The 24756-nt window shown below is 39.6% G+C and overlaps 1 protein-coding gene across 8 annotated transcripts in view; it reads right to left on the bottom strand.

Moving 5' to 3' along the window:
* Nucleotides 1–24756, bottom strand: part of msi2 (musashi RNA binding protein 2) — a 357407-nt gene that overhangs the window by 32794 nt on the left and 299857 nt on the right. For 4 of the 8 annotated variants that reach the window (XM_015391454.1, XM_015391455.1, XM_015391459.1 and 1 more), the window contains one exon: nucleotides 4798–4917. The exons of 2 other annotated variants lie outside the window; for them this stretch is intronic. In XM_015391454.1, coding sequence (XP_015246940.1) covers nucleotides 4798–4917 — 120 coding nt within the window. The remainder of the gene's footprint in view (nucleotides 1–4797; nucleotides 4918–24756) is intronic. 2 more of the 8 variants (XM_015391457.1, XM_015391461.1) reach the window with 1 other exon arrangement.

The following is a 24756-nucleotide window of genomic DNA, read 5'->3' as shown; positions in this document are numbered from 1 at the left end:
TAAATCTAGGTAGGTCAATTTTTCTTACATTTCCTGTATTTTTCCTTGAATTGAGCAGGAAAACAAGACAATTTGCCAACAGAATAATCACATTTAAAATAAGAAAAAAACAACAACAGCAGTCTCTTATTTAATGTGCATAATATATAATTATTCTATTTTAAGGGTAAAATACTCATTCTATTGGCAGATCATCGTATTTCCCTACTCAAATTAAGCCTAAATACATTTATTTTAAGCAAGTCTTACTAACTTTTAGATCTTTTTCCCAGTGTATTTTAGATAAAGGTCCCATTTTGGCTGCGTCTGACCTGAAAACCTTCTTCCACATCCCTACTATATCTCCTAAAAAGCCTGAGAAGGACTGCAGATGGATCAAATTTGATTCTATAAGTTTTCATTTGTTAACTAATGTTTATTGAGCAACATGAGGCCTTTGCAGAACAACTGGATTCATGCTGAGTTTAATCTAAACAGGAGAATAATATTTGATACTTGAATTCTCTTGGCTATATTTTATATAGACGTATGATATACTTATCAACACCTTTGAACTTTTAAATTTAAAACTACCTATCATTTTACTACCACTTTGGACAGCTTTGTTTGTCCATCTCCATCCAGATATGATGTTAAAACAGATGATGCAAGAAGCACATTAGGTAGTAAAAGAGGCAGAAGTGAATAACAGGATCTGATAGAAAATGGGGCAGGAGCAACCTGTCTTGTTTTACACCTCTGTTGCAGTGTTTGGGAAAGCAGGACACAGTGAGGCATCTAAAATACAGCTTGTCATCAGCGGTAGCCTGTCACAAAGAGGGAAGTCAGCAGCTGTCATTTTTTTCTGTTGAGCATTAAAGGTGGAGTGGAAGTGCCCTCTCCCAGTGATGAAAAATGTCTCCCATATTTCGACAACAATCTGCACATATCACTGACAATGTGCCTGCAAGCACCGCTGTGCACAAAACTTTACACAAAAAGGTTCATTGCCATGGTTTTGCATCTGCCCAGTAATCCTTTTGAGCGAGACGTTCCTTCCTGTGACTTAACGCTGACACCCCATAGGCTCTGCTTCTATCCTACAGATTGAATGAAAACAAACACATACATATATAACCTGTGGTGCACTCCGGGAACTGTAGGTGGAGTCAAAGCACAAAGAATCTCTACTTGTAAATAGACCCTATTTTTCTACCAACAATGAAGAAAAAAACCTTTTCTGCACCAAAAATTAGAAAATTTAGCAAAAAATGAAAGCGGGAGAATTGCCATTCCTGAGCTGCCACTGGGCTGACTGCTGCAAATGAAACCAGAAGATGGGATGGAGATGCAGCAGAATCCCCAGACGACACACAAGAAGGAAGGTCAAGCCTAAACAATCTGTGTCCTCCTGAATTGTGTCTGTGGAGCGTTGAGAACTCCACATGGGCTGTTAGCCTAATCCAAAAGGCTAATATATCAAGGACATAAAGATAAATCTAATTTCTTATTTGAACAATGAAGAACAGATATAACGGATCATTTAGATCTTGCATTCTGCAGTTTCTTTATATCCTATTTTCAGTTTTTTAAGGTAGCTTTACCATTTTCCAACAAAGGCTGGACATGTCTACAAGTAAAACCTTCTTTATATTCCCTTTGACTGTTTAAGCACTCTAAAAAAGGCCCATGATGTCACTGTTTCCCCTCTAACACGCCACCTCTCAGCCTCTGTTCATAATCATTTACTTGTCTTCCTTCCATTTGCAGCTGTCAGAATTAAACTGTGCATAATGGCTGCCATCAAGTCGGCTGGTTCCTGGCTGCTGCTAACCCCAAATCAACATTCCTGCTTCTTAGTAATGCTCGTTGTGATTGTTGGGCCAAATTGTTTGTTTTGAAAATGGTAAATCAAACAGCCCCATGCAAAAGAAATAGCATCTGATTGGCCTCCAGCGTTCCCTTTGTTGATTTGAATTAAATTCGAAGTGAGACACGAGTGTGAATTTGCACACGTGTGAACATGCGAGTAGTTTTCATATGCTGCTGCTCTCCCTGTTTAAGTGAGTTCATTTCACGTCGCATGATGTTAAACAGCAGTTTGCCTGCTGACTTGTTTTAATTTTTTATTTTGTGAGCCACTGCACAAACCAGACAGGATGCGAGTAACAATTAAAACACACTTTCTCCAGCAAGCTCCTAATGGTATGGCTGATTAGTGAAGACGCCGCTTTCTAAAGACAGGAGGCTGTGTGTTCAGTCAGGGGAAGCCATTATTGACAGCTATTGAATGATCTACAGTTGTAAGGCAGGGAAAAGCTGGATGTCTAAATGAAGCAGACACTCTGATCAATGCTGTTTAAGATGGAAAAAAACCCAGCATCCTGTTTTTGGTACCAGTGTCATTGCGGAAAGCTGTCTGTATGTCATGACAGGATGTCTACAGCCAATATGCTTTACTGGAGTGAATAGAAATGGACCCAAAGTTCAGCTGTGCTGACTTCTAAACCAAGAAGATAGAAGTAAAGAATGACGATCAGCAACTTGAAAGTAATTACAGCTTCTTGACTATTTATTTTCTTTCAACTTTTACCCATTTTGTTCCATTCCAAACAACACATTTCAGTCTGTGTGCTTTATTTAGATGTGAAATATTAGATTAACATATTAACCACCTTTTAACCCCCATTTACCCTGATAATCTTAAATAACATTGTACTACTAGATTAACTTTATAACACACCAGGTACATCTCATAGGATTATCTTGCCATGTGAACCAACGTTGAGTAAACAACGCTGTTTTACTACGAAAGTAGTTCATTTTGCAAAAATCAATTATAATGCTTATATGGTTGTCGTCATGTATCATGCTGAATTGGTTTAAGTTATACTGTAAAGTGGGTGACCGTGGTCTGAATCCTGGTTGCGTCAGAAAGGCCATCCAGCGTAAAAATGTTGCCGAGTTATAATGACTTATTGTGGCGGCCCATGAATATGGGAGCAGCCAGAGGGACAAAACAAGTTTTTATGTTTTGCCATCTATAGTCTGAAAATGTAAATGAATGTTTATTCAGTATAATCCGAATGCTTCATAAGAATATGAAATAAATGTTCACTTCAATGTAATAACTACGTGTTTCTGTTCTTCTCTCTATAATTTACATAATGTAGCATTAGATTTTCTTAAGTTAAATGCACTTTTTCTAAACATTTTAAAATGTCCTTACGTTTATAAACGTATCAGATATTAGCTTTCTGCAGCACAAACGGTGTTTTTCTTCAGCAAGGGTGGTTGTGGCTTAGAAGAGTCTACGTGAAAGTACAGCTAAATACAGGCTCGTTCAATAAGGAAAGCTGTTAAAATACTGTAAAAGCCTTAAAACCAAGGCGGAGGTTCACTTCATACCAGGAAGAGAATAGAAGTTATATAAGGGGTTAAATCAACGCACAGCTATGTGTTAAAATGGCCTAGTCAAAGTCCAGACCTAAATCCAACAAGGAAACTTAAGCAAAGATTAACCCTGTAATGCCAAATGTATCATATTTGATACATACAGTTTCTGAAATGTTTTGCGTCGGACACCTTTTGCATAATTTAATGGTAAAAACTTTGCTCAAAATCCTATTGTACACAATCAGATAAACCTGATAACAGAGGGCAGAAGACTACACAAAAAATAATCTTGACTTATCAATTAGTAATAAATTATTAATATCAAAAATGTATTTCTGTTTTTTCTTTTTGAATATTTTGTTAAAAGGCCAAATAGGGACTTCAAACCAAAAAAAAGTTATTTTCTGTTTTGTTTTATTCTTGGATCGGGCTTTAAAGGGTTAAATAATGATCAAGCAGGATCATAATTGATATGTGAGGGACCTTTAACTATTAAATATTGGTGATAACCCCAATAGGGTTGCAACTGTAATGTAGTGAAAAGAGGGGACTGAATGTAAATGCACACCACACTTTTCAGCTCTGACTTCTATTTGTAGAGATTGCTGCAAACCATGCATCCATTTTCCCTTACTTTGGCATTAAGGATTATTTTGTTAGTCTATTGCATTAAAGTCAAACAAAAGAAATGTGTTTGTGGTTGGAATGTGACAGAATGGGAAAATTATTCCTGAAAAGCTGAAGAACATGTAAGCGATTCTGCTTTTAGCCACACTGACTAAGAATACATCTGATAGAAATGAAAGAAAAGCATCATAAAGAGGAGAGTAAAAAAAAGAAGAAAGCTCAACTGACAACTACTTTATATGGAGACAATCCAACAATACAGGGAAACAATGTTCAATATGATGATTAATTATGACTCAGTCGGTTTTCCTGGAGAGCATGGGAAATTAAATGATAAAATGATACCAAATGATAAAAACTAATCGACCTTTTAATCTTGTAAAGGAAGTCATTAAGATTGTACGTTTGTCTTAAAATTTATACATCCAAAGCCTATTTAAAAATGAGTTATAAATACTTTAGATAATACTCTTCATTAATATTTTTTTTAAGTTATGCTTATATCTTTATCAATCCAGTCAGTTTGTAATGAAACATCTATTTCTTTTATAAAGCTAATTATCATTTAGTACAAGAGTTTCTCTTCTGTGGCTGATTTCTTTTTCGAACCCAAATTAAACTGCAGCTTATTATTTTAAGCAAATTGCATTGTTTAATGTACATGGCAGATTATTTATTAGTCTACACTCTATGGCATTTCTATTGGTGTTAATGTTTTAGAGGACTATGGGGAGAAGCAGAGCAGGAGAAGTTGAAGAGAGCAGCAGCCACACAGAACATGGACAGAGCGTTTACCTGGCCCTGTGCTCTGTGGGTACGCCAAGTAGCCGCCTCTTCCACGGGCCCCCCTACCTGAGCCACGCGCTGCTGCTACCGCCGCCGCCGCCACCGGTCCATATGCCGTCGCTGGGAAGCCTGCAGGCACATACACACACATATACACACACCCATCACTTCCTGCAAATGGATGAGCGCGTCCCAGAGCGACAGGACGACGCTGATACCGATGCTGAGCCGTAGGATCAAGCTATAGCCGTCAGAGCCGAGGGTTCATGTCAGAGCAACATCTACCAGCAGACACCCACAGAGTCCACTGTGGCAGTCAGATCCCTGGTGTGTGTGTTAAAACATGAGGGATTTTTAATGGATCACCTATTCTGGTGGGGTTCTGGCACTCTTCAGAGCTGGGAGAAAAAAGAGAAAAAATCCTACACCGGGTGAGGTGAAGAAGTAGGTGACTCACTTTAGATTTCAATTTTTTTTTTCACTTGTACTTAAAGATATCCAGCAGCTTTTATATGAAGATATAAGTTATTAAGATAAGAAAGTTATCTTAGTTAACCATGGCTCTGGTTAAGAGTGGCATTAAGGAATTAATCAACTGAAATTTTTGTAATATTTGTCATATGATTTGGCAACACAAAGTAGGCTAAAGACTTAACATTTGTTTATGTCTGAAATTATCCAAAGTACCGAAGGTTTTATCATTTCAATAATAAGAGATTAGGCAGAGAGCGTCTTGCTTTTTTCACTTTTTAAAGAAGTATGCGTTCATAAACTACAATAATTTTAGAGAATAAAAAGTATGAAGTGCTACTGAAGGTGTGCTTCTTTTCACATCTGATGAAAACATAGTGGTGGTAGTGTGATGATCAGGGCTGCATTGCTGGCTTTATGGCCTGGAAGAATTGCCCTAATTGACAGAACTACGAATTCTGCTCTGTTGCAAAACATCCTAAAGGAATCGGATCGGCCATCTCCTCCTCACCTCGAACTCAAAGGCACTTTGATCCAAAGCATAGCAGCAAGTCTGCCCCTGGAAGGCTCATAAAAAATAAAATATATGCTTTGGAAATGTCTTTTCAATATCCAAAATTAAATCTGATTGAAGAGTTGAAAACATAAAGGTTGGTTTGAAAAGCTTTCTTTTTCTCATCAAAAAAATTCATAATACCTGCATCTATGCAGGATATTTTAAAATGTATTTCTTACAATCCAACAGAAAGTAAAAACAATAGGAACCTGTAATATGGTAAAACCTCGATCACAGTTTAATAAATCCTTGTATTATCTTCCTATCCTTTAGATCAAGTGAGGTTCCTCCTAAAAAAAGGGGAACATTTAGATTCTATGGCAGAAAACTGAGCAAAATAACTTCAGCCACAGATTGTATTTTCAAAGGAAATTCACTCTAAAGCTGCCTTTACCACAATGACCTGATAAAATACTATAGACACATCTAAGCTGCACACAGACACGTAGATAATAGCCCCACCTCCAGGGCTTATTTGTGAATGTGGTTCCCAATTACGGTGACTTTGAATAGAAGCAGAATAATCCAGCATAATGCATTCCACATTTTTTTTTTCTGTTTGTCGGGGCTATTCAGGTGGAAGATACAAGAAAATAACTTCCCACAATCACACAGAGGCATCAGTAGGAGGATCTGTCACTCAGGGGAGATACGCATCTGTTAGCTTATGTTAAAACTGTGAACTCATTTTCTTAGGTACTCCCAGGCTTTAAAGCATATTTGTATGCACGTTTACAAATCAGTTCAAATTGTCGGTTTAAGACACACTTATGAAATAAGATTTAATTTCTCGCAAATATAAATCCACTTTCTAAGGGTCTGATAATTTCAACAAATATCAGCCCAATAATCAGAGTGTAATTAAGCCGAAGCAGGATCTGTGAATTGTAATTACAACGCTGGCCCTAATGAACACAACTGCTAGAGGTGGCAGAGAGAGAGGCTAGTCCATGCCCAGGGCTCGCTCGCGCTCCTCGCTCAGCACAGGAATGGCATGTCATTAGCAGTGGTGATGAGATTCCTCACTCTGGGCTCAACACCGTCTATGCCTAAACAGCCTCCTAAAATTATCTCCACAGGAGCTTCTTTCCTCACTCGCAAAAATATGATCTCCAAATTCCCGCGGTTAGTTTCTCTACATGTTTTTTCTATAGCTAAATGTGGGATTTCTGCTTCTCTGGGTGAAGATTGCGGTCGTTTAAAGAAAAAGAAAAAAAGGAGTACAAGACACCTTCAAGGATGTATTTTTCCAAATGCTGAGGAGGTGAGAGGAGCAGCAGCAGGTGACCTATTTTCTGAGCCTGCTTTGTTCGAAGAGGAGAAGACCAATGAGATGACGAGGGGGGTTGGGGCGGTGAGGTGAAAGGGCAGGGTCAGATGAGGCGCAGTCGAAGAGAGAAAAACACGTAGCTTTTCATCAGCCGGCCGAGAAGGAGGTAATTCACAACTCGGTCGACACAATGTGGCCGCAAGCGCGCGTGTTGGGTGTGAGGCGCCTTCGTGCTGCGCCCGGCCGGCAGGTGAAGAAGAGAAAGGGACGCCACTTCCCCTACCGACTGTCTAACAGCTCAGGAAAGAATATGAGACTGTTGACGGCAGAAACCGTGCCAACAAAAGCCAACGGAACAACAGCGACTGAAATCAACTATCTTTGTGCTACTGTTCCTGAATCCAGTTTTCTCAGCTCAAATGATGCATTTTATCTTTTTTTTTTTAGCAAATAAGAAGGAAAATCAACAAATTAACACTGTTACTCTACTAATGTTGGCCATGCACCTCACATTTGAACAACAGCATCCCCCAAGGTTGCTCTGCAGAGCTGCTCACCCCCCCATCCTCCTTTTTCCTAAGTGCTGAATCTATCTTCTCCTCTCCGCCATTGTCATGACACCCCCAATAGACCCAGTGGCTCGGAAGTTAGTTGCGGGCAAAGTTGTGGTGAGAGATTAACTTTGCAGGATTAGGTGGGTTAATTAATAGATGGCTGCTGCTCATTGTTTTGCGCTCACGCTGTAAGAAGCCACCCAAGAGAAGCGCTGCAGCATTAAATCAATTTCATGGCCCTTTTATTACTGAGGAGATAAAGCCAATATTTAGCTTTCAATTCTTCACAATTATTGGGCCCCTGCTTTGCCATGAGTGGCTGCGCTTGGCTGGGGACAAGGACACATCTGTTTATGAGCTGCGGAGGCCCGGGGGCCTTGGTGTCCAGACTCCGGGGAACTGTCCTCAGCTCCCGCTCCCACTCTAGCTCCTCCCCAACCCCCCATCCTCGAGCCTGCAGCACACAAACTCAGAGCTTCCTCAGGAGTTTACACAGAAAGGAAGAAAGATTAGAGCGCAAAGAAAGACGAAGAGGGTCAGGAAATTCCCAGAACGAGGTTTTCGGAGCAAATAAATCACAGTTTGTTTGCAAAGGCACTAATAAAACAAACTGTTTTCACAAAAAGACTATTCGGTGTCAAAACAGCTAGTTTTGTAACTATAGGACCTTTGCAGTAGTATTTATGACAGTAGTATTTTTAGTTCTTCATATTTTCAAAATATTTATTATTTTGAGGCTAACTCAGAGCAGCATACAGGGAAGCAGAAGGGACTAAAACCACAGCGTTTTAAGTGTTAAAAATGCATCTGCATATCCATTCATCTCATCTGTGTTTCCCAGTGTTTAGGGTGATGTGTAGTTTGTTTTCAGCTAATCGTAGTCCATTAGCATGTTAGTATATAAATAGCATTTTGGTTTTTTCTGACCTAAACTCCTTCTGTAACGTACTTGACCTCTTCTCACTGGCTTTTTGCAAATTGGAAACATGATTTATTGTACAGTAAGTTTCTTTCAACTATTTAATCTTGAAATTCTTTCCTAAAAGCCAGAACTCTGGAAAAAAAATATTTTTCTGTCCCAGTTAATTATTAGAATTCATTCATGAATGATTTATTAAATGGTCTTTAAATGGCACTGCCCCAGGTAATATCTACCTAATGTCCCATTAGTTCTCTAAGGTCAGCTGATCAGTTACTCCTGTCAGTAACTAGAGCGAGTTGTACGCTGAGAGGGGAGTGGGTCTTCTCTGAAGCCAAACCCTGGCAGGCTTACACTTTGACTGTCTTTAAATAACTTTTAAAATCTCATCTTTTCTTTTTGCCTTTTAACAATCAAAAGGATGTTGTGTTGATTTTTTTGTTTTCTCTTTATTTGACTTAAAATGTTTTTACTAATTTTCAGAGCATTTAATTGTGTTATTATTATTTCTGCATCTGTGCAGCACTTTGGTGTTGTTGCTTTTAAAATGCTATATAACCAAACTGGACTGCATTGTGAACAGATCCTCCCTCAGAGATGCGATGGTGTAGCCCCGTCAGTGTTAGCATTGGCCTCTTTACATCTGGCTAACACTCCTCACCATCTCTGCCTATTAGATTAATTAAAATGCCCCCCCCACCCCCCCTTTTTTGTAGTTTTAAAAATGATTTCTATTTGCAGATTATGGACTAAACAATGATCTGTGAAATGTTCAAAGCTTTCACATTATTTTATTGCCCAACCTCAAACTTTCAGCCTAAATTAATTAACGTTTTTTTGAATCTGCTTTAAAATTTTTGCACTACTTTGTTTAATACGCCACATAAAAAGGCGATCAAATAAGTTAAAATTTGTGGTTATATAGTGAAATATACAAAGCTGAGGATATATGAATATTTTTACCAGGCACAGTATCCTTTCCAAAGGTATAATACATTTCTATCTGTTTAAGAAAAGGATTTCCATGTCAAAGCACATAAGAGTCAATTTTCATGACAGCCGGCCCTTTAAGGCTGCAAAGTAGTATTTTTCTAAGGGGCATACGAGTTCTTTTCTTCATGCACCTGTATTTTCTGAGTCTCTGTGAACCTGACTGTACTGAAGAGGGAGGAGAGACACAGTAGGGGCAGTGTCAGTAATGATCAAACAGCACAGTGCAATTTTTGTGTCAAGGCTTCCCAGGATTTCTTCTTTTTTTCCCAGTGCCAGACTAGGTCAAAGGCTTTGTTTTCTCCATTACAAAGCTGTCAAAGCACTTTAAGAGCAAAATCATATTCAGCGAAGTAGAGAAAAACGAGGTGGTGAGCTGGTCGAATTAATAACAACTGATACGGTGGTATTAGAAAGTACATTCACAAGCTGGATTTCTGACAACAAAATTGCGAAACACAATTTCCTGCACACATTTTTGGATTATTTTAAGTTGTGCAAACAAACCCTTAAAACCCCAAACACTACAGTCCCCTAGGGTGCTCTATATCTTTATCTATATAGATATATCTGTATAGATATATATATATAGCCAAATCTTTTTCTAGCATATTGAGATTTTACCCACAGACTTACTCCCTTATTCTATTACTGAGAAAACGTCAAGTTGAAAAGTTGTTGCATTATGCATCAATAAGGTCCTATTTATGTCCTAGTAGTCTGACAACAGCTTGACTGATGTTAATGTAATCTGTACTGTTCTTTGGCCCCAAACTGCCAGCAGCAGCTCCCCTGTCATTGACAAAGGAGCTCCATCAGTCACAGAGCACTCCCCTCATTTCTGCTATAAGGAGACTGTCAACTGTCTAATGCACAGGACAAGCCCAGGGACAGGAGACATGTCTATGGAGGCCATATAGATCAGCAAGAAGAAAAAACGCATCTGCAATAAATTAAGCTGTATACTATGCTATCAGTGTTTCTGAATATCATTTCGGCTTTCAGGCGTAATTTAACAAAAATAAAGGTTAAAAAGAGGTAATAATAGAGACAGCTGACAAAAAGGCTCATTGTTTGGTTTTGGACCGACATTAATAGTAAGGTGTTGGCAATCCAGCATTTTGAGCAAAGCGGCTTAATGCAGCAGCCTGTTTTTAGAAAGAGGCTGGTGAACAAGCCTTTGAGCCTGCGGCTACAGTCGATCGCAGGGACAAGACAGAAGGAGTGACACAGATGAACAGAGAGGAGCAACTAGGGCAGGAAGAAACGGAAGATGAGGGGAGACAAGATGGAAGATGATGAGACCGGCCCGGACACAGGTGCTCAGATCATATGTTTTCCTAATGTTAAAACCCAAAATCATGTTGAAATATAAAACATCGAATCTAAAGAAAATGTGACTGTTGTTTAGGCACTTTGACAATTAATCTATAAATTCCTACAGACTTGTTTACAAGTCAGCTTTTTAAGTCCAAGTTGTGCTGATGCAGACAATGAATTCAAATTCTTTTGCTCAGGCCTAATCTAATACATCAATACAGAACATTTATTCATAATGTTCATTTAACATTCAGAAAAACTAATAGTCTGCATTCTTAAAAAAGATTCAAACGGAACATTTATCTCACTAAAAATACAAATATCTATGTGAAAGGAAAAAGAGTGGAGCTAAAGATTTATTTTGGAGAGTTAAGGTTTCTGTTGATTGAAGACTAGCTCGACACAAGATAATACGATTTTTTTTTTTTTGATACAAGACAAAGATGCATATTGTTGTAGAACAAGCTGAAGTCAGGTATTACGGAGCTCAGTATAGGAGATACTATGCTATCATTCAAATGACGCTAAAGCAAACACAATCCAATATCGTCACTTATTTATAAATCCAACCTACATATAAGAGCAGGTCAGACAGAGATGTTATCTCTGGCTTTTTATTGTGAACGTTTCCTCAATGTTGGCATCAAATAAAAGGGGTCAGATGAGTTAACATTAATCATTTACAATACCTTACTTACAGACTTTCAACCTGAGTTATATTTCTGAAACTCAAGTCCCCGACCTGAGGTCTGCCTTTGCAACCAAAGTGCATCTAGTGCCGAAATCGCAAACTTTATATGAAGATTTAATGTTTTTACACTGCAAAAACCATCTAGAAAGAAGTAAAAAAATTCTTAATTTAAGTGTAATTACCCTTAATTTTAGCAGATAAATAAGATGATTTGCCAATGGAATGAGTATTTTTACTCCTAAAATAAGATAATTAGATATATGCACTTGAAATAAGACAAAGCAATTGTTTTTTTTTTTTCTTATTTTAAATGTAAATTGTCTTGCTCCAATGGAAAAGAATCTCACCTTCTAAATTTAAGAAAAAATGCACTCTTAATTTAAGCAAAAATGTTCAAAGATTTCCATTTTTTGCAATGTAGACAGTGATCAAAATGGGAAAGTAAACATGCTAATCAAATAAGGCAAAAGTATGTTGATCTTAGCATGCTAGAAAATTAGTTACAGGATAAAAGCTCCACATTTATTTACCAACATCTGCAGTAGAGGCTATAATTAATTAAATTTCTATTTAAATCAAATCAATGCAGTTTATTTAGATAGCCCCAATTCACATAGCCTGTGTAAAATCAACAGGTTGAAAAACTGCAACTCTGCAACAAGGTTTGAAAACCCACAGTTATGCTATAGAGTCTATAGCATAACTGTGGGTTTTCAAACCATAGTATAGACAATCAGAAGGAAAGCAATATTTTTTTTTCTTATTTTAAACGTAAATTGTCTTATTCCATTGGCAAAGTGTCCCACTTACCTCGTAAAGTCAAGAAAAATTCACTTATTTTAAGAAAAAATTACTTATTGAGATTTCAATTTTTTACAGTATAAATTTTTTTTTCGCAAATACCGTAACTTATAAACTTATTTCAGTCAAATAATAAATAGGTCTGAATGTAATAAGAAATAAAATATATAAGATAATTTATATGTGACAAAATTGGCTAGAAATTTTTTTAGAAAAAACTAAATTTGGAGTAAAGTTGGAGTACAGCTGAATAATTTATTTGTTCCTACTGCCCATAAAAGAGAAATAAAATAAAGCTGAAACACTGTTTACAATGATCCCTCTTTACAATATTACTGATTTTAAAAGAGCGTAGAAGTAGGCAGAAGTGAAAGATTTAAATGCAAAATTTTAGAGAAAAAAAAAGTTAAAAAAATAGGTTTTTTGCCCTTTTTTTATGCACTATATGACACTAAGCAGGACAAGCCAGCGGAAATAAGTCTGTTGATAAGTCACAGGCGAGGCAGTGAAGCACACTGCCGCCTCCTCACAGGATGAGGGAGGCAGCCTGTCAGAGATGGAAAACTGACTCCACTTCACATTTTCCTTCACCAATAACCTCTGTTAAAAATAGAGAAACACATGGAGACAAATGAGGGAAACAAAGGACAGAAAATATTTATCAAAGTTACAAAAGACAGAGGCGGCTAGGAAGACATCTTTTCATCTCCAGACTGACAACTGTCCCATTGTTGTCATCTCTCTGTAACACTTTGTTGTTGTTGAAAGCCTCTCTGGGTTGTTGCTATCAAAGGCATAAATCAGAGCCGGAGAGAGCCAGGTGGCTTCCCTGTGAACCGCGCCACACGTGTCTGTGTTTCACCTTTCCTCTGATAAACCGAGGCCTACAGTAAACCCTGTGATTTCCTTTAAACATAAAAAAAAATCTGTAGGCTAGAGGCTGGAAAGGATCCAAACCGAGAGGGAAAGAGCATTTACATGCACAGGCTTAATTCAATTAGAACCAGACTAATGCAATACGCATATTATTGCAACTGTCGAGTAAACACCTTAACCAGGTTATCTTACTCACATTAAGACCCCTAATCAGAATAAGCATAACTTGATTAACAGAGCTGGTTGCTTGTCAATCATTCAAATTAATATTTCTGTGTGTCTGTGGATGCATGGATTCAGTCTGGGAGCCACAAAGGAACAAAAAGAAGGAAGATAATAAAGAACCTTGAAAGAAATAAACCAGTAAAATGAGCAGATGGATGAAAATGCTTCATGTGGTCATTGTTGCTGTATGAATGCAGTCTGTGGTACTTCGGAGGGTAAATCACAACAAACTAGTTTTTAAAGAGCTCCAGGCATAAATTGAGTCACCTCTTAAACATTACCCTTTGTTAGGACTTTGTTCCATTAAAACCACTCATTCAGTTTCTATCAATGAAATGTTATTTGACAGAGCAACACTGTGATGGACACGAGAAATAAAAGGAAAATCTTAAATTCTGCAGTAATTGAAAAACATGGTGTTTATATTCAGCGGCCATTGGGTAAAACTTAAGAGAACAACCTTTCACAGCACTTACAGCTGAAAGTCTGTTTGCATAGAGCCTACAGCCTGTGTTTCCAATATTTTCCTCATATTCTCCAATAGATTAATGCCTAACTTTGACTAGGCCGCTCTAAAACATGAATTTTCTTCCAGGTCTAGCCACATAAATAGAATTGCTGTGAGGGCGTCTCATCAACGAAGGGAAACTTTTCAGCTTCAGACACTTTTCTGTAAACTCTGATTGGTCCATGCACACCCACAGAATGATGATGCTGTAACTATGTGTCCATCTGACCATGGTGTTTTATTTCAATTTGTTAAACAGCATCTTCTGCTACATGGGAGCTGTGGTCCCTATATTGACTAATGGTTGTTCTGTTAACAGATTGTCCCACATGAGCAAAGGGTCTCTGCAGCTCATCCAGAGTTGGTATGCTCTGTGTTCTCATTAGGAGGCTGAACTGGTTACACTAGATTTTATTTCATACTTGCATTAGTATGTCATTGAATGATTGGTGATGATATGTGTTGGGAAATAACATGTGGTGGTTTAATCCAGTCTTTGACAATAAAGGATCATTGTTTATTTATCAAGGCTTTAAAAAACAAAGGTGGATTCCCTCTAAGGCTGCATTGCAACTGTTTTTATTTCTGTTTTATTCTGTTATGTGATCATAAATGAGCTTGAATTCTGTATTTAGGTGTGCAGCAATGTCATTTCTTTCATTCGGAGTGTCTCTCTGTGCTTAAGCTGGGGCTCTCCCCTTTTAAACCGCTGCTAACCCTTTCTGCGTGTAATGAAACTATTTGGCACAGTAATCCTTTGCTATTAAAGACCTCATGGCTTTTGATTGTGGAGAGAAATCGTCAATCACAGGAGTGGAGTTAGCCCCGAGCATTGCAAAGCCTGGCTTTGTGGCAGCTGATTGCTCTAATATCGTCCACCTTTGAACAAAACGATGAGCCCTGGAAAGAGATATATTTGGTGAAGTTTCAACTGGGCAGGCGTACAAAAACACACTGAACAAAAACAGCAACAAAAAAAATATGTCTGGCATGTCGAATCATACAATTTTATCCAACCGAACAAAAGATGTTGCTGCAGACGTTTGAATGAAGTGAAAAATAAATATTTTGTTGCTCAGTAGAGATGTGTGTCTTCTAAACCCAATATAAGAAACATTTCTAAAGAAGTGATTTTCTTTGAAGACAGGTCAGGGGTTAAATTTGATTATATTCATTTAGACCAGGGGTCTGCAATTCCAGTCGTCGAGGTCTGGTGTCCTGCACCTTTTAGAGGAGTCTCTGCTTCAACACACCTGAATCAAATGGCTAAATTAGATCTTCAGTATGCAGCCAAGTTCTGCAGAGTCCTGCTAATGGTCTGATTATTTGGATCAGGTGAGTTGAAGCAGAGGCACATCTAAAAAGGGGCAGGACGCCAGACCTCAAGGAATGGAACTGAAGACTCTTCAATAGTCAAATCCTTTTTTTTATTCTTATGCACCATTTTGTGGACTATAACGACCTAGAAGAGTGTTCAAACTATCGTAAATCTAGTTATACAGAGTTTTGAACTTGTTATTCTGTTACAATCATAAATCAGATTTTCAAAGGAACAAAGTCTTGATTAGAAGTCTATTCATGTCCAACTTTAAAGGTATAGTGGAGGATGTTCGTGAAATTTTGAAAAATGCACATGCAAAACCCTGTACCCGAGGGCACGCCATTTAAATGCGTGCAAGAGCATGTATGAGCCCATTTCTCCTCATGCACGCTGCTAAAACTTGCTGTTTGCATCGCTCATACAAACTTGCTTTCCGAAAAAAGATTAGCAATTTTTCCCACTATGTCGGACTCACTTCTAAGTGAAAATGGGGACGAGCACATAGGATGGCCTTATGTAGACACATCACCTAATTAATGACAATTAGAAGGACCATTTATTTAGATGATGCACCCGGGAAAAAGAATATCCTCCACTATACCTTTAATGTCCTGCAGAGTAACGGAAATATTTCTTATTTATTCCTTTGTCATCAATCACGCTTTTTAAAATTTTTTCATTATCATAAACTTCAAAAGTTCGATAGCTTTAAAAAGTGAAGTTTTTTAGGCTTAAATATGTGGAACTGATTTATCAAAACATCAAAATGGCTATTAGCTGTCTTATCACTGTCGCCATATCTATCCCCATAATCACTCCAATGGTGATTTGACACTATTATTTAGCACCTACAAATACATCTCAAATACTAGCAAACAGAGCACAGAGTTTTTTAGTTTTTTTATAAGACTATGTTGGTGCGTTGTGATGTTTTAAGAAAAGCTTGCAGTCTTTTGCTTCGGTTCTCAGTTGCGAGCACACAGCTTCTTTGTAGCTGGAGTGTGTGGCAGCCTAGCATCAAAGAGGACAAACTAGGCTCTTTATTGAAGAGCAGCCACACTTTCGACCTCTTCTTTGTACTCCTTCCCATGCACTTGAGTATAAAAGGAAACTGCTCCTACGCAGGGGAACTGATACAAACGCACTCAGCCTGCACACAGGCCTCAATATCACCCTCAGCCACACATGTGGACGCATTAACTTAAAGCGAAGAGAAACAATACAAGCAAAGAAACATAAAAAAAAGGGTCTGAACTGACATTGAAGAAAGAGTAAAAGAGTCATGTGGTTGTTGAAGCTATGACAGGGCCTCAACAACGAGGCGATGTGTGATTGTGACTTGAACAGAGAGAGACGGACACTGAGGGAGACACAGATTTCTGACCTTGCAGTGGTGCTTATGTAATGGTCTGCTTCAGTGCATTTAACTGCAGTGCTGCCTTGCAACCTGGGCTCAGCCAAAGTAACACATCTCTGCAGTGCAATCTCCTCTGACACGGGCTCTGATGCTCAGACAGAATGAAACGGTCCTGTGAGCTCAGGGTGAATCAGTTGTTATGCCCCTGCCCGGGTGGTCCCTGTGGAGCCAATCATACTAATTAAACCAGACTACCTAAGCCTCCTCTCATTAGAGTCCAAGTAAACAGCCTTAATTTTTTATGCATTTTAATGTCTGTCTGCTGCTTATTGGGGTGAGAGTGGACGAGACGGATGACGGGGGGTCATTTCTGGTCTCCTCAAATGAAAGTTGGTGAATCGGGTGTTAATTCTTGTTAAAGTATTCAGAACAGCTGCATCCTTTCACATATTGTCAGGATAAAACTTTAGCATGAAGTTTATTGCACTATTTAGTCCAGGTTTGTAAGGAGCACAACTAATGGCTATTCTACCCACAGACCCTCCTAACCTGATGGACTGAGCAATGCCGTGTGAGATTTCCTATTTGGATAACTTCTAAAGGCATAGGGCTACATTGCATTTTATTTCGTTGTTTTAAAGTAAGGGGCTAATCAGTGGTGCAGTGGGTAGCACTGCTGCCTTGCAGCAAGAAGGTTCTGGGTTTGATTCCGGGCCCAGGGTCTTTCTGCATGGAGTTTGCATGTTCTCTCTGAGCATGCGTGGGTTCTCTCCGGGTCCTCCAGCTTCCTCCCACAGTCCAAAAACATGACTGTTAGGTTAATTGGCTTCTCTAAATTGTCTGTGTGCGTGAATGGTTGTTTGTCTCTGTGTTGCACTGTGATGGACTGGCAACCTGTCCAGGGTGTACCCCGCCTCTCGCCCATTGACTGCTGGAGATCCCTCGGGACAAGCGTGATGTTTTAAAGTAAACTAGGCTAAATATAAAGGTGCGCAATTTTTTTAGATTCTTATTTACAAAAGAAATAATTTCTTCATTGCATTGGTCAATCAAAAAAGGAGAAGTTGCTGTAGTGTGAAAAAAAAAATAGAAAATACTAAAGAGGAGATTTAGTTTTCTAAAAAACAGCCAAATAGAAACGTTCAGTGTTAGTAAAGCTCAGAAACAGCAGCTAAAACAGCAGACAGTCTTGCAGATGTGATTTCAAACGAAGCAATAAGAGATTTCCCTCTGTTTTGGCCAGCGCCATGCTCAGCGTTACACAATCCACCACTGCTCCAGATACCAGGGGCAAGTGGGGTAAAATGTGGCCTGGCCCAAAAATAGCGCTGCAACACTGGCTTCCTCTTGATCACTGGAGCTGCAAACAATCTTTCCACATCGAGCGGAGGGATGCAGAGGGCTTTAAACCGTGATTATGAGTAGATGTGTATGAATCCATATGTCAGTCCACTGGGAAAAGAGTACAGCTGAGCAACTGGAGGGCTATTAGCACAGTCAGCAGGAGGGGAGGATGGAGGGATAGAGGGGATGGAGGGGGCAGCTGTGTGGAGTCCCGGCAAGCGACCGACTTGCCAAGCTCAAAGCTCTCAAACAGTGGGTGGCATCAAAACAACAGACAGCAGACAGAGAGCGCTGTCTCATAGACACACATGTTGCCCTCTTCTGCTGCTGCTGCTCTCCAGCAGGGTCTGAAGGTGGCAGCCACGGATGGAGCAGGGCAGCTCAGGTTTCATTTCTGGACCTGCAGCGCAGCAGCGGAGGCATAATGAGCTTTAGTGTTGCCACTCTGCCTCTTACAGCAGCTCATCTTCCCCGCCACAGGAACCAGGACTGTGGGTCTCCATGGCCACAGCGCGTCTGCCTCGGCGTGTGAGGATGTATCTGCTGTCCTGGGGTGAGTTAAGACCCGGGTAAATGAGGTGAGCTTCCTCTTTCACCTCACCGCTGCCTGTGTAAGACAGCAGAGGGAGGTTGCTATAAAGACCGGCGCCGAGAGAGGGGACGCACATGGACGTGCATGTGACCTGTGACTTTTCCGCGTGGAGCGAGGGATGGGATCTGTCTACATGGAAACACACTTCACAGGAAAGGATAAACTAAGCAGAAAAGAGCTGGTGGTGCTGCAGCGCATCCTGGAGAGTCCATCTGATTGAGTCTTTTTCTGAAAGCAACACACACATTGTCAAACGTGGTAAAAAAAAATGCCCCATTTCCGATTTCTTCTGCTTTTTGTTTAAACTTTTGAAAGTTCAAATCAGCAGTAAGAACCTCTAGATGAAGTATGTACTAGAACTTAAAAGTAACAGATCATGCCTCCATATTAGGGCATTCAATGACAGATAAGAAAAAATAAATCATTGACATGAATCCGTCAGGGTTGAGGCCTCAAGTGAAGCACAGTTAGAGCTATTACACACAACCAGCAGACCTTCCTAGGAGTGGCTGTTATGGTGAATAGCTGAAAGAATTATTTGGTGACACAAAACCTCTAAAACGATCCTTGAGTCCTTCAAGGTCAGTCTTCATGATAAAAAAACGTAAAAAAGTGACAAGGCAAAATAGATACTGTACATGGTGATGGCATTGGTTTTCTTTGTTACTTCAGGACCTGGATAAAGAAACCTAACAAGTTAAATCTGACTAATATGATATGGCACCTTCAAAAAGCAGGTCAGGCTCAAACACCCTAAACTATGACTTCATTAAACAATGCTGCAAACAAGGTTGGGCTAATATTCTCTAGCAGCCATTTTAAAGGGTTAACATTAGCCATCCCATATATGGTGACATTTACCATCAAGGAATGTTATTCTGCCTGCAGGGCATTTTTTTATTTAACCAGGTTGTTTTGGATAGCTTGTTTAACAATTGTGTTTCCTATATATTCAGGTAATCTGTTTTCGAATCGATAATTCTAATTAAATTCTATGTAAAGAACAGAATCATTTAAGAGTGAAAGAAAACCCAAACATGAAGATGTGAAAAGGCTTTGTTTTTTATAGCTCTGTACGTGAAAATGAGCCGTTAATAGGGAACAAAGCTGATCTTGCAGCAGTGCGGATTTATGACTGCGCCCACAGTAGAAGACAGGCCATGACCTACAGAGCTGTCCACTGACGTCAACCATGAACACTCACCGCTGGGAATGGCGTCATGTCCTCTGGAGCTCTGAAAGTCTGTGGCCATGTGTGTGCAGGCTGTAAACAGTCGAACGAGCAGACAGAAAAGGAAAAAAGAGATGGCCCTGGACAGTCGCTCCACTTTTCATGTCTTCAAAAACAAACTCAAAGTGTTGGTTTTATGCCTGTGTGTTTTTTCGAGTGTGGAAGTCCAAGATGTACTGTTGCACGGTCATTCAAGTGTGTAAGATCACGCTTCCAGTAGTCAGCCCCTATTTTTAGGCCTGCAACTCATGGAGTGGCCCGGCCTCCGCAGACCCATCGGGCTAATGATCAGCATCGGCAATTAAAGCCAATCTGTGAGTCAGTGTGGCATCAGGAGGGCCATCTGCTTCCAGCCCTGTAGCACTCTCTTCGGCCTGTGGGACCACTTGCTGGGGTCACAACTCGCCCAGCTTGCAGAGAAATGGTCACAAGATCTGGGGAGCAATCTGAACTGAGCTCAAGATCAATAGAAGCCGTTCTGCTGGCAGAATGCTGCAAGCAACAGCATCTCTTGAGGGCCATCAAGATCCCAAACAGCAAGCTCTTTCTTGTGGAGGACAATGTTGCATGCAGCCGTGACACCAGGTAAACTCCATTTGAGCCTCAGGCCAGTGATTCTTTCCGCCTGCTCCTCGTCTGCAGCCAAGATGTGTAGTGAGTGGAAAATAGAAGATGTCTGAATATTGTGAGGGTCAGATCCGCAGGTAATGACTAGACATGGCGTCCCAGCACACATTAGCATCCACTCAGGAAGTAATTAATGATAATCAAGATGAAGGACAAAACATTAATGATAGATTTTCCTTGTAATAAATAGAATAGGACGTACTTTTAGACGGCAGCTATCTTTGAGTCATTAACTATGGCCTTTCTGTCCTCAGTAGATGCTGTGGAATTGGATTTAGAAATACATTCTAAAACTCAACCAATTTCAGTTAAAAGGGAAACAAAAAGGGAGTCAAAGAGCAACTGATTTGGCTCTAAACCCACTAAGACCTCACTGATCTTCGGTGTGCACAGGATGCAGCTATATCACCAAACAGCCACCTTTTCCTCCTCACTCCTCGGCTCCCGAATGCGGTTCAAAGGCTCGCTGGGATATCATCCATCTCAATATTTTTCTATCTCCTTTCTGCAGACAGTAGCTAAACACTAGGAGGCTAGGTGGTATTTCAGGCCAGTGCTCGACTGTGACCTCTGGTGCATTTATTAAATGCTTGGTTGGCTCTGCTCCTATTCGTAGGGTCCATTCACCTTTCAGAGGGAGCTACTATCATCTTAGTTTCACAGGTCAGCATTTCTTCTTCCTAGCGTGCCACCTGCTGAGCGGGTATTCCTCTCTGACAGGTGGAGGAAGGTTAACAGGTCAGCAGGTTTCTTATCACTATTATTTACAGCTGTATAGAGCCTGTCGGTGTCTCTATGTTCATCCATGGAAACTGCTGCTTTTCTTTTCTCCAGAAACATGCACCTTCAATCTTTGCTCTAAATTTCCCAATTAGTCAAACCAAATCTAAATATGCTTGGAAAGATTAGTTTACGTCGTCGACTTTTTCATATTTTTTAAATGTTTTTATGTAACAACCATATATGCCAATCTGCCTTTATGTAATAGGTCTGAATGCAGCGCATAACTGTAACCTTTAATAAATAAAGTGATTTCTAAAAACAAAACCTGACATATGAAGTAGGCTGGATCCAGTCATAATGTTACATTTTAAATATGTGGCAGAAAATAAAACCGCAGGAAAAATTGGGTACACCGCTGAAACCTGGTGGTGGCAGCATCATTCTGTGGGGGGAATCTTTTTCCAGCAGATAGCCTGATACATCCTGGAAGAGAACCTTTTTAAAAATCCTTACAAACAAAATGGGCAAGAAGAGATTTAGAAACGTCTAAGAGTCCAATGGTGAATCCAAGAAGCTAAAGACGTGTGCAAATTCTGTCAGTAAGAACTTATTTTATTCTTGCACCAAAAAAATCGCCATAAGGCAGGGAGTGGCAAAAAGAAATCCAATATTAAAACAGAGCACAGGACACTGGGTCAGCACTGACCGGATGATGGCTGGAGCTAAGATCAGGGCAAAATTGAAAAACAATCTGTTAGAGGCTGCAACAAACTTGGCACTTGGGTGGAGTTCATCCAGCATAGAGTATAATCTAAATGCAATCAATATGTAGCAACTCTTGTAAACTGATATTGACAGCTGTTCATCTAACTAGGCTGGAGCTATTTTCCAAAGAAAGGGAGAAAACGTTTATCTCGCTGTAAAAATCTTGTAGACACATTCCCCCATATAGAAGCAAAGAGTTTCAGAGTTTTAAAGCATAAAAAAAAAACACCACCTTCCTTCCTCTTCAGTTATGCATTATACCAATGAATTAAGCTGAAGATATAAATACCGACGTTTTTGGCCTTTCCAAATTTCTCTTATTTAGCACAAAAAAAGAAACCAGAACCACCTACAGCGCTCAGTGCTGTTTGCTTTCCCACAGCAAGAGAACTCCTTTACTGTCTGCTGGAGGAAGATGGAGTGTGCTGTTCTGTGCGGCGTGGCTGGTTGATGGAGACGGAGATACTGAACATAGAAGGACAGAGCCGTCTACTGTTCTTCGCCACTCAGCATATCTGCCAGGGAACGAAGTCTGACTGAGATAACAAGGAAGTCTTACAAGGACAGCATAACAAAGATGAAGGAAGAAAACCCAAAATAGTACAATGAGACAAACTGTTTAGTGTACTTCTGCAGTGTTCAAGTAACAACCAAGACTTACCAAGTGCACTCTCTGCTGCTCTTACCCCTGACCTCTTCTGATCTTTATTAGACCCCCCCTTCTTTTAGTGCTTAAGAAGCTGACTCACTGGACTTGAGTTGCTATTTGTCTGTCAAGACATCTGAAAAAGCCGGATGACTTAGTGTTTTGTCTTTCACTCACTCGCTCTCTCCTCCCCTGATGGGACCCCACTAACGTCTACATCCCTGGGTTTTCAGAGCAGCATAATGACCTCCTAGCAGCAGCCCTAATGGAGCCATAATGGTCATTTATGCCAGGGGAGGCTCCTAGGGCACGGCTGCCGAGGCATCAAGTGGCGCAGGAAAAAAAAAAGAAAAAAAAGAAAAACGTCTGAGCGGTGGAAAAGCTCCCGGTGAAGTCTCTCCTCCTCTTTCCTTCATACAAGGCTGTTGGATCTCAGTCTTTGAATGAATACAACATTTCACTGTGTGCACATTCAATTGTGCAGTCCTGTGCGTGGAATAAAAGGAACTGATACACGGCTGGTTAACAATAGGGAGTACAATATGAATGTATGAGGGGTGTATAGCTGCATTTCATGTTCACTTCTACAGCTTATTCACAAGCATAATGCACATATACACACTACATTTTCTTTTTAATTACATTTTCCTCAGACAAGCTACTTATTCATGCACACGGCATAGAGTACACACAATAGGGTGTGCTGCCATTCTTAAACCTCTTCATATTTCTTCTTCTATATTTGCTGCCACAGCTGGGGGGAAAGACACTATACAGAAACTTTCTGTGCATATGCTTAACTATGCAGTTATTGCTAAAAAAAAAAAACACTTTCTCCATGGCATTTGCATTTTTATTATGCACAGTACACCCAGGGATTCTTCGCCACATCCTGTCTTTGTTTAAGGTAATCTAAGACAAGGGAAAAACAGCGGAGTGTACTGTAAGGTTGAGATTAAACAGTTTATTTGTTTGAATGTAACTTGAAATCCTTTAATCAACTGAAGTCCTCCAAAGCACACACCTGGTTCAGATGCAGCACATGTTCCTCCAGGCGCTGCCAGCTGAATAATACAACTGTGTATTTATCAGTAAGATAATGCTAATTAGACCGCTGCATAAAAACGAGAATAATGTACGGTAATGTCCCATATAGCATGTCAGCTCCAGCAGTCTTTTTCTTTCACCTATGATCACAGATATGCGTAAAAAAAAGAAAAGAAATGGCATCCTACCGCTCTAATATAATAATCAGATCCAGATCTCAACGGGTCATTGTCATGTAGTTTGTAATCTTCCGCTCAAATGGGATAAAAAATTAAATAGAAAGAAAAATACAAGCAGAGGTATGGCTGATTTTCTTCTGTCTAAACAGGAAGCAGAAATCTCTGTCTTGCAGCACGACAGGAGGCAATGATTTTAATTTGATCCTCTGCTCTTTAAAGCCATTTGAAATTATTCTCCATCCAGCTGGTTTGATATGGAGTTAGTTAGCATGGTGTATGCTCTTTAAAGTCTAACAGAAAGGAAGCCGGGGCCTTTTGTACCTCAGTTTAATTCAATAACAGTTTGATTTTAGTTGCTTTTTGAAGTCCAATAAATTTCAGGTCTGAGGTCTGATTATTTAAGTTGAGCTGAGTGCAGCTGCTGTGTACTTGATTTTTAGTCTTTGATTCTTGCCTCAGCAGCAACACTGAGCTGTGTTAAACGCTGTTCATAGTGAATGTTGCTTTTATCCTATCCACAGATTAATGCGGACATCTCTGCAAACAGCTGCTATCCGCAGTTCCTCTCTCTGAGAAAGAGCTCAGTTTATCCCTAATTTTGGAAAGTATTATACATGCTGTAAATAACATATTCTTTGAGGCATAGAAAATGAAGTATATGAAAGTGTTTTTCTCTTTTTGACTGAAGGGCAGATTCAGCAAGTCAGTTTGAATTTGAATCATTCCACTTAATCACTAAGGGTTCTTGCACATTTTCTGATAAAAAAATGTTCACTCTTTACCAGAATTGAATTTCCATATACATATATATTTTTTATTTTTAGGATTCCCCTTTCCTTTTTTTTATGAGAATAATTTGACAGCTTTACAGAAATGCTTGCAAAGGGCAGATATTTCAAGAGAGGTAAGAATTACAACTTTGTATGTACAGATACCTGTATGTATAGATACCTGT

The sequence above is a fragment of the Cyprinodon variegatus genome, unplaced genomic scaffold (genome assembly GCF_000732505.1).
Source record: "Cyprinodon variegatus isolate N-32 unplaced genomic scaffold, C_variegatus-1.0 Scaffold542, whole genome shotgun sequence".
In the NCBI taxonomy this organism is placed as follows: Eukaryota; Metazoa; Chordata; class Actinopteri; order Cyprinodontiformes; family Cyprinodontidae; genus Cyprinodon; species Cyprinodon variegatus.
The sequence above is the reverse complement of the archived record's forward strand: the minus strand, read 5'-3'. Positions and strand labels throughout refer to the sequence as shown.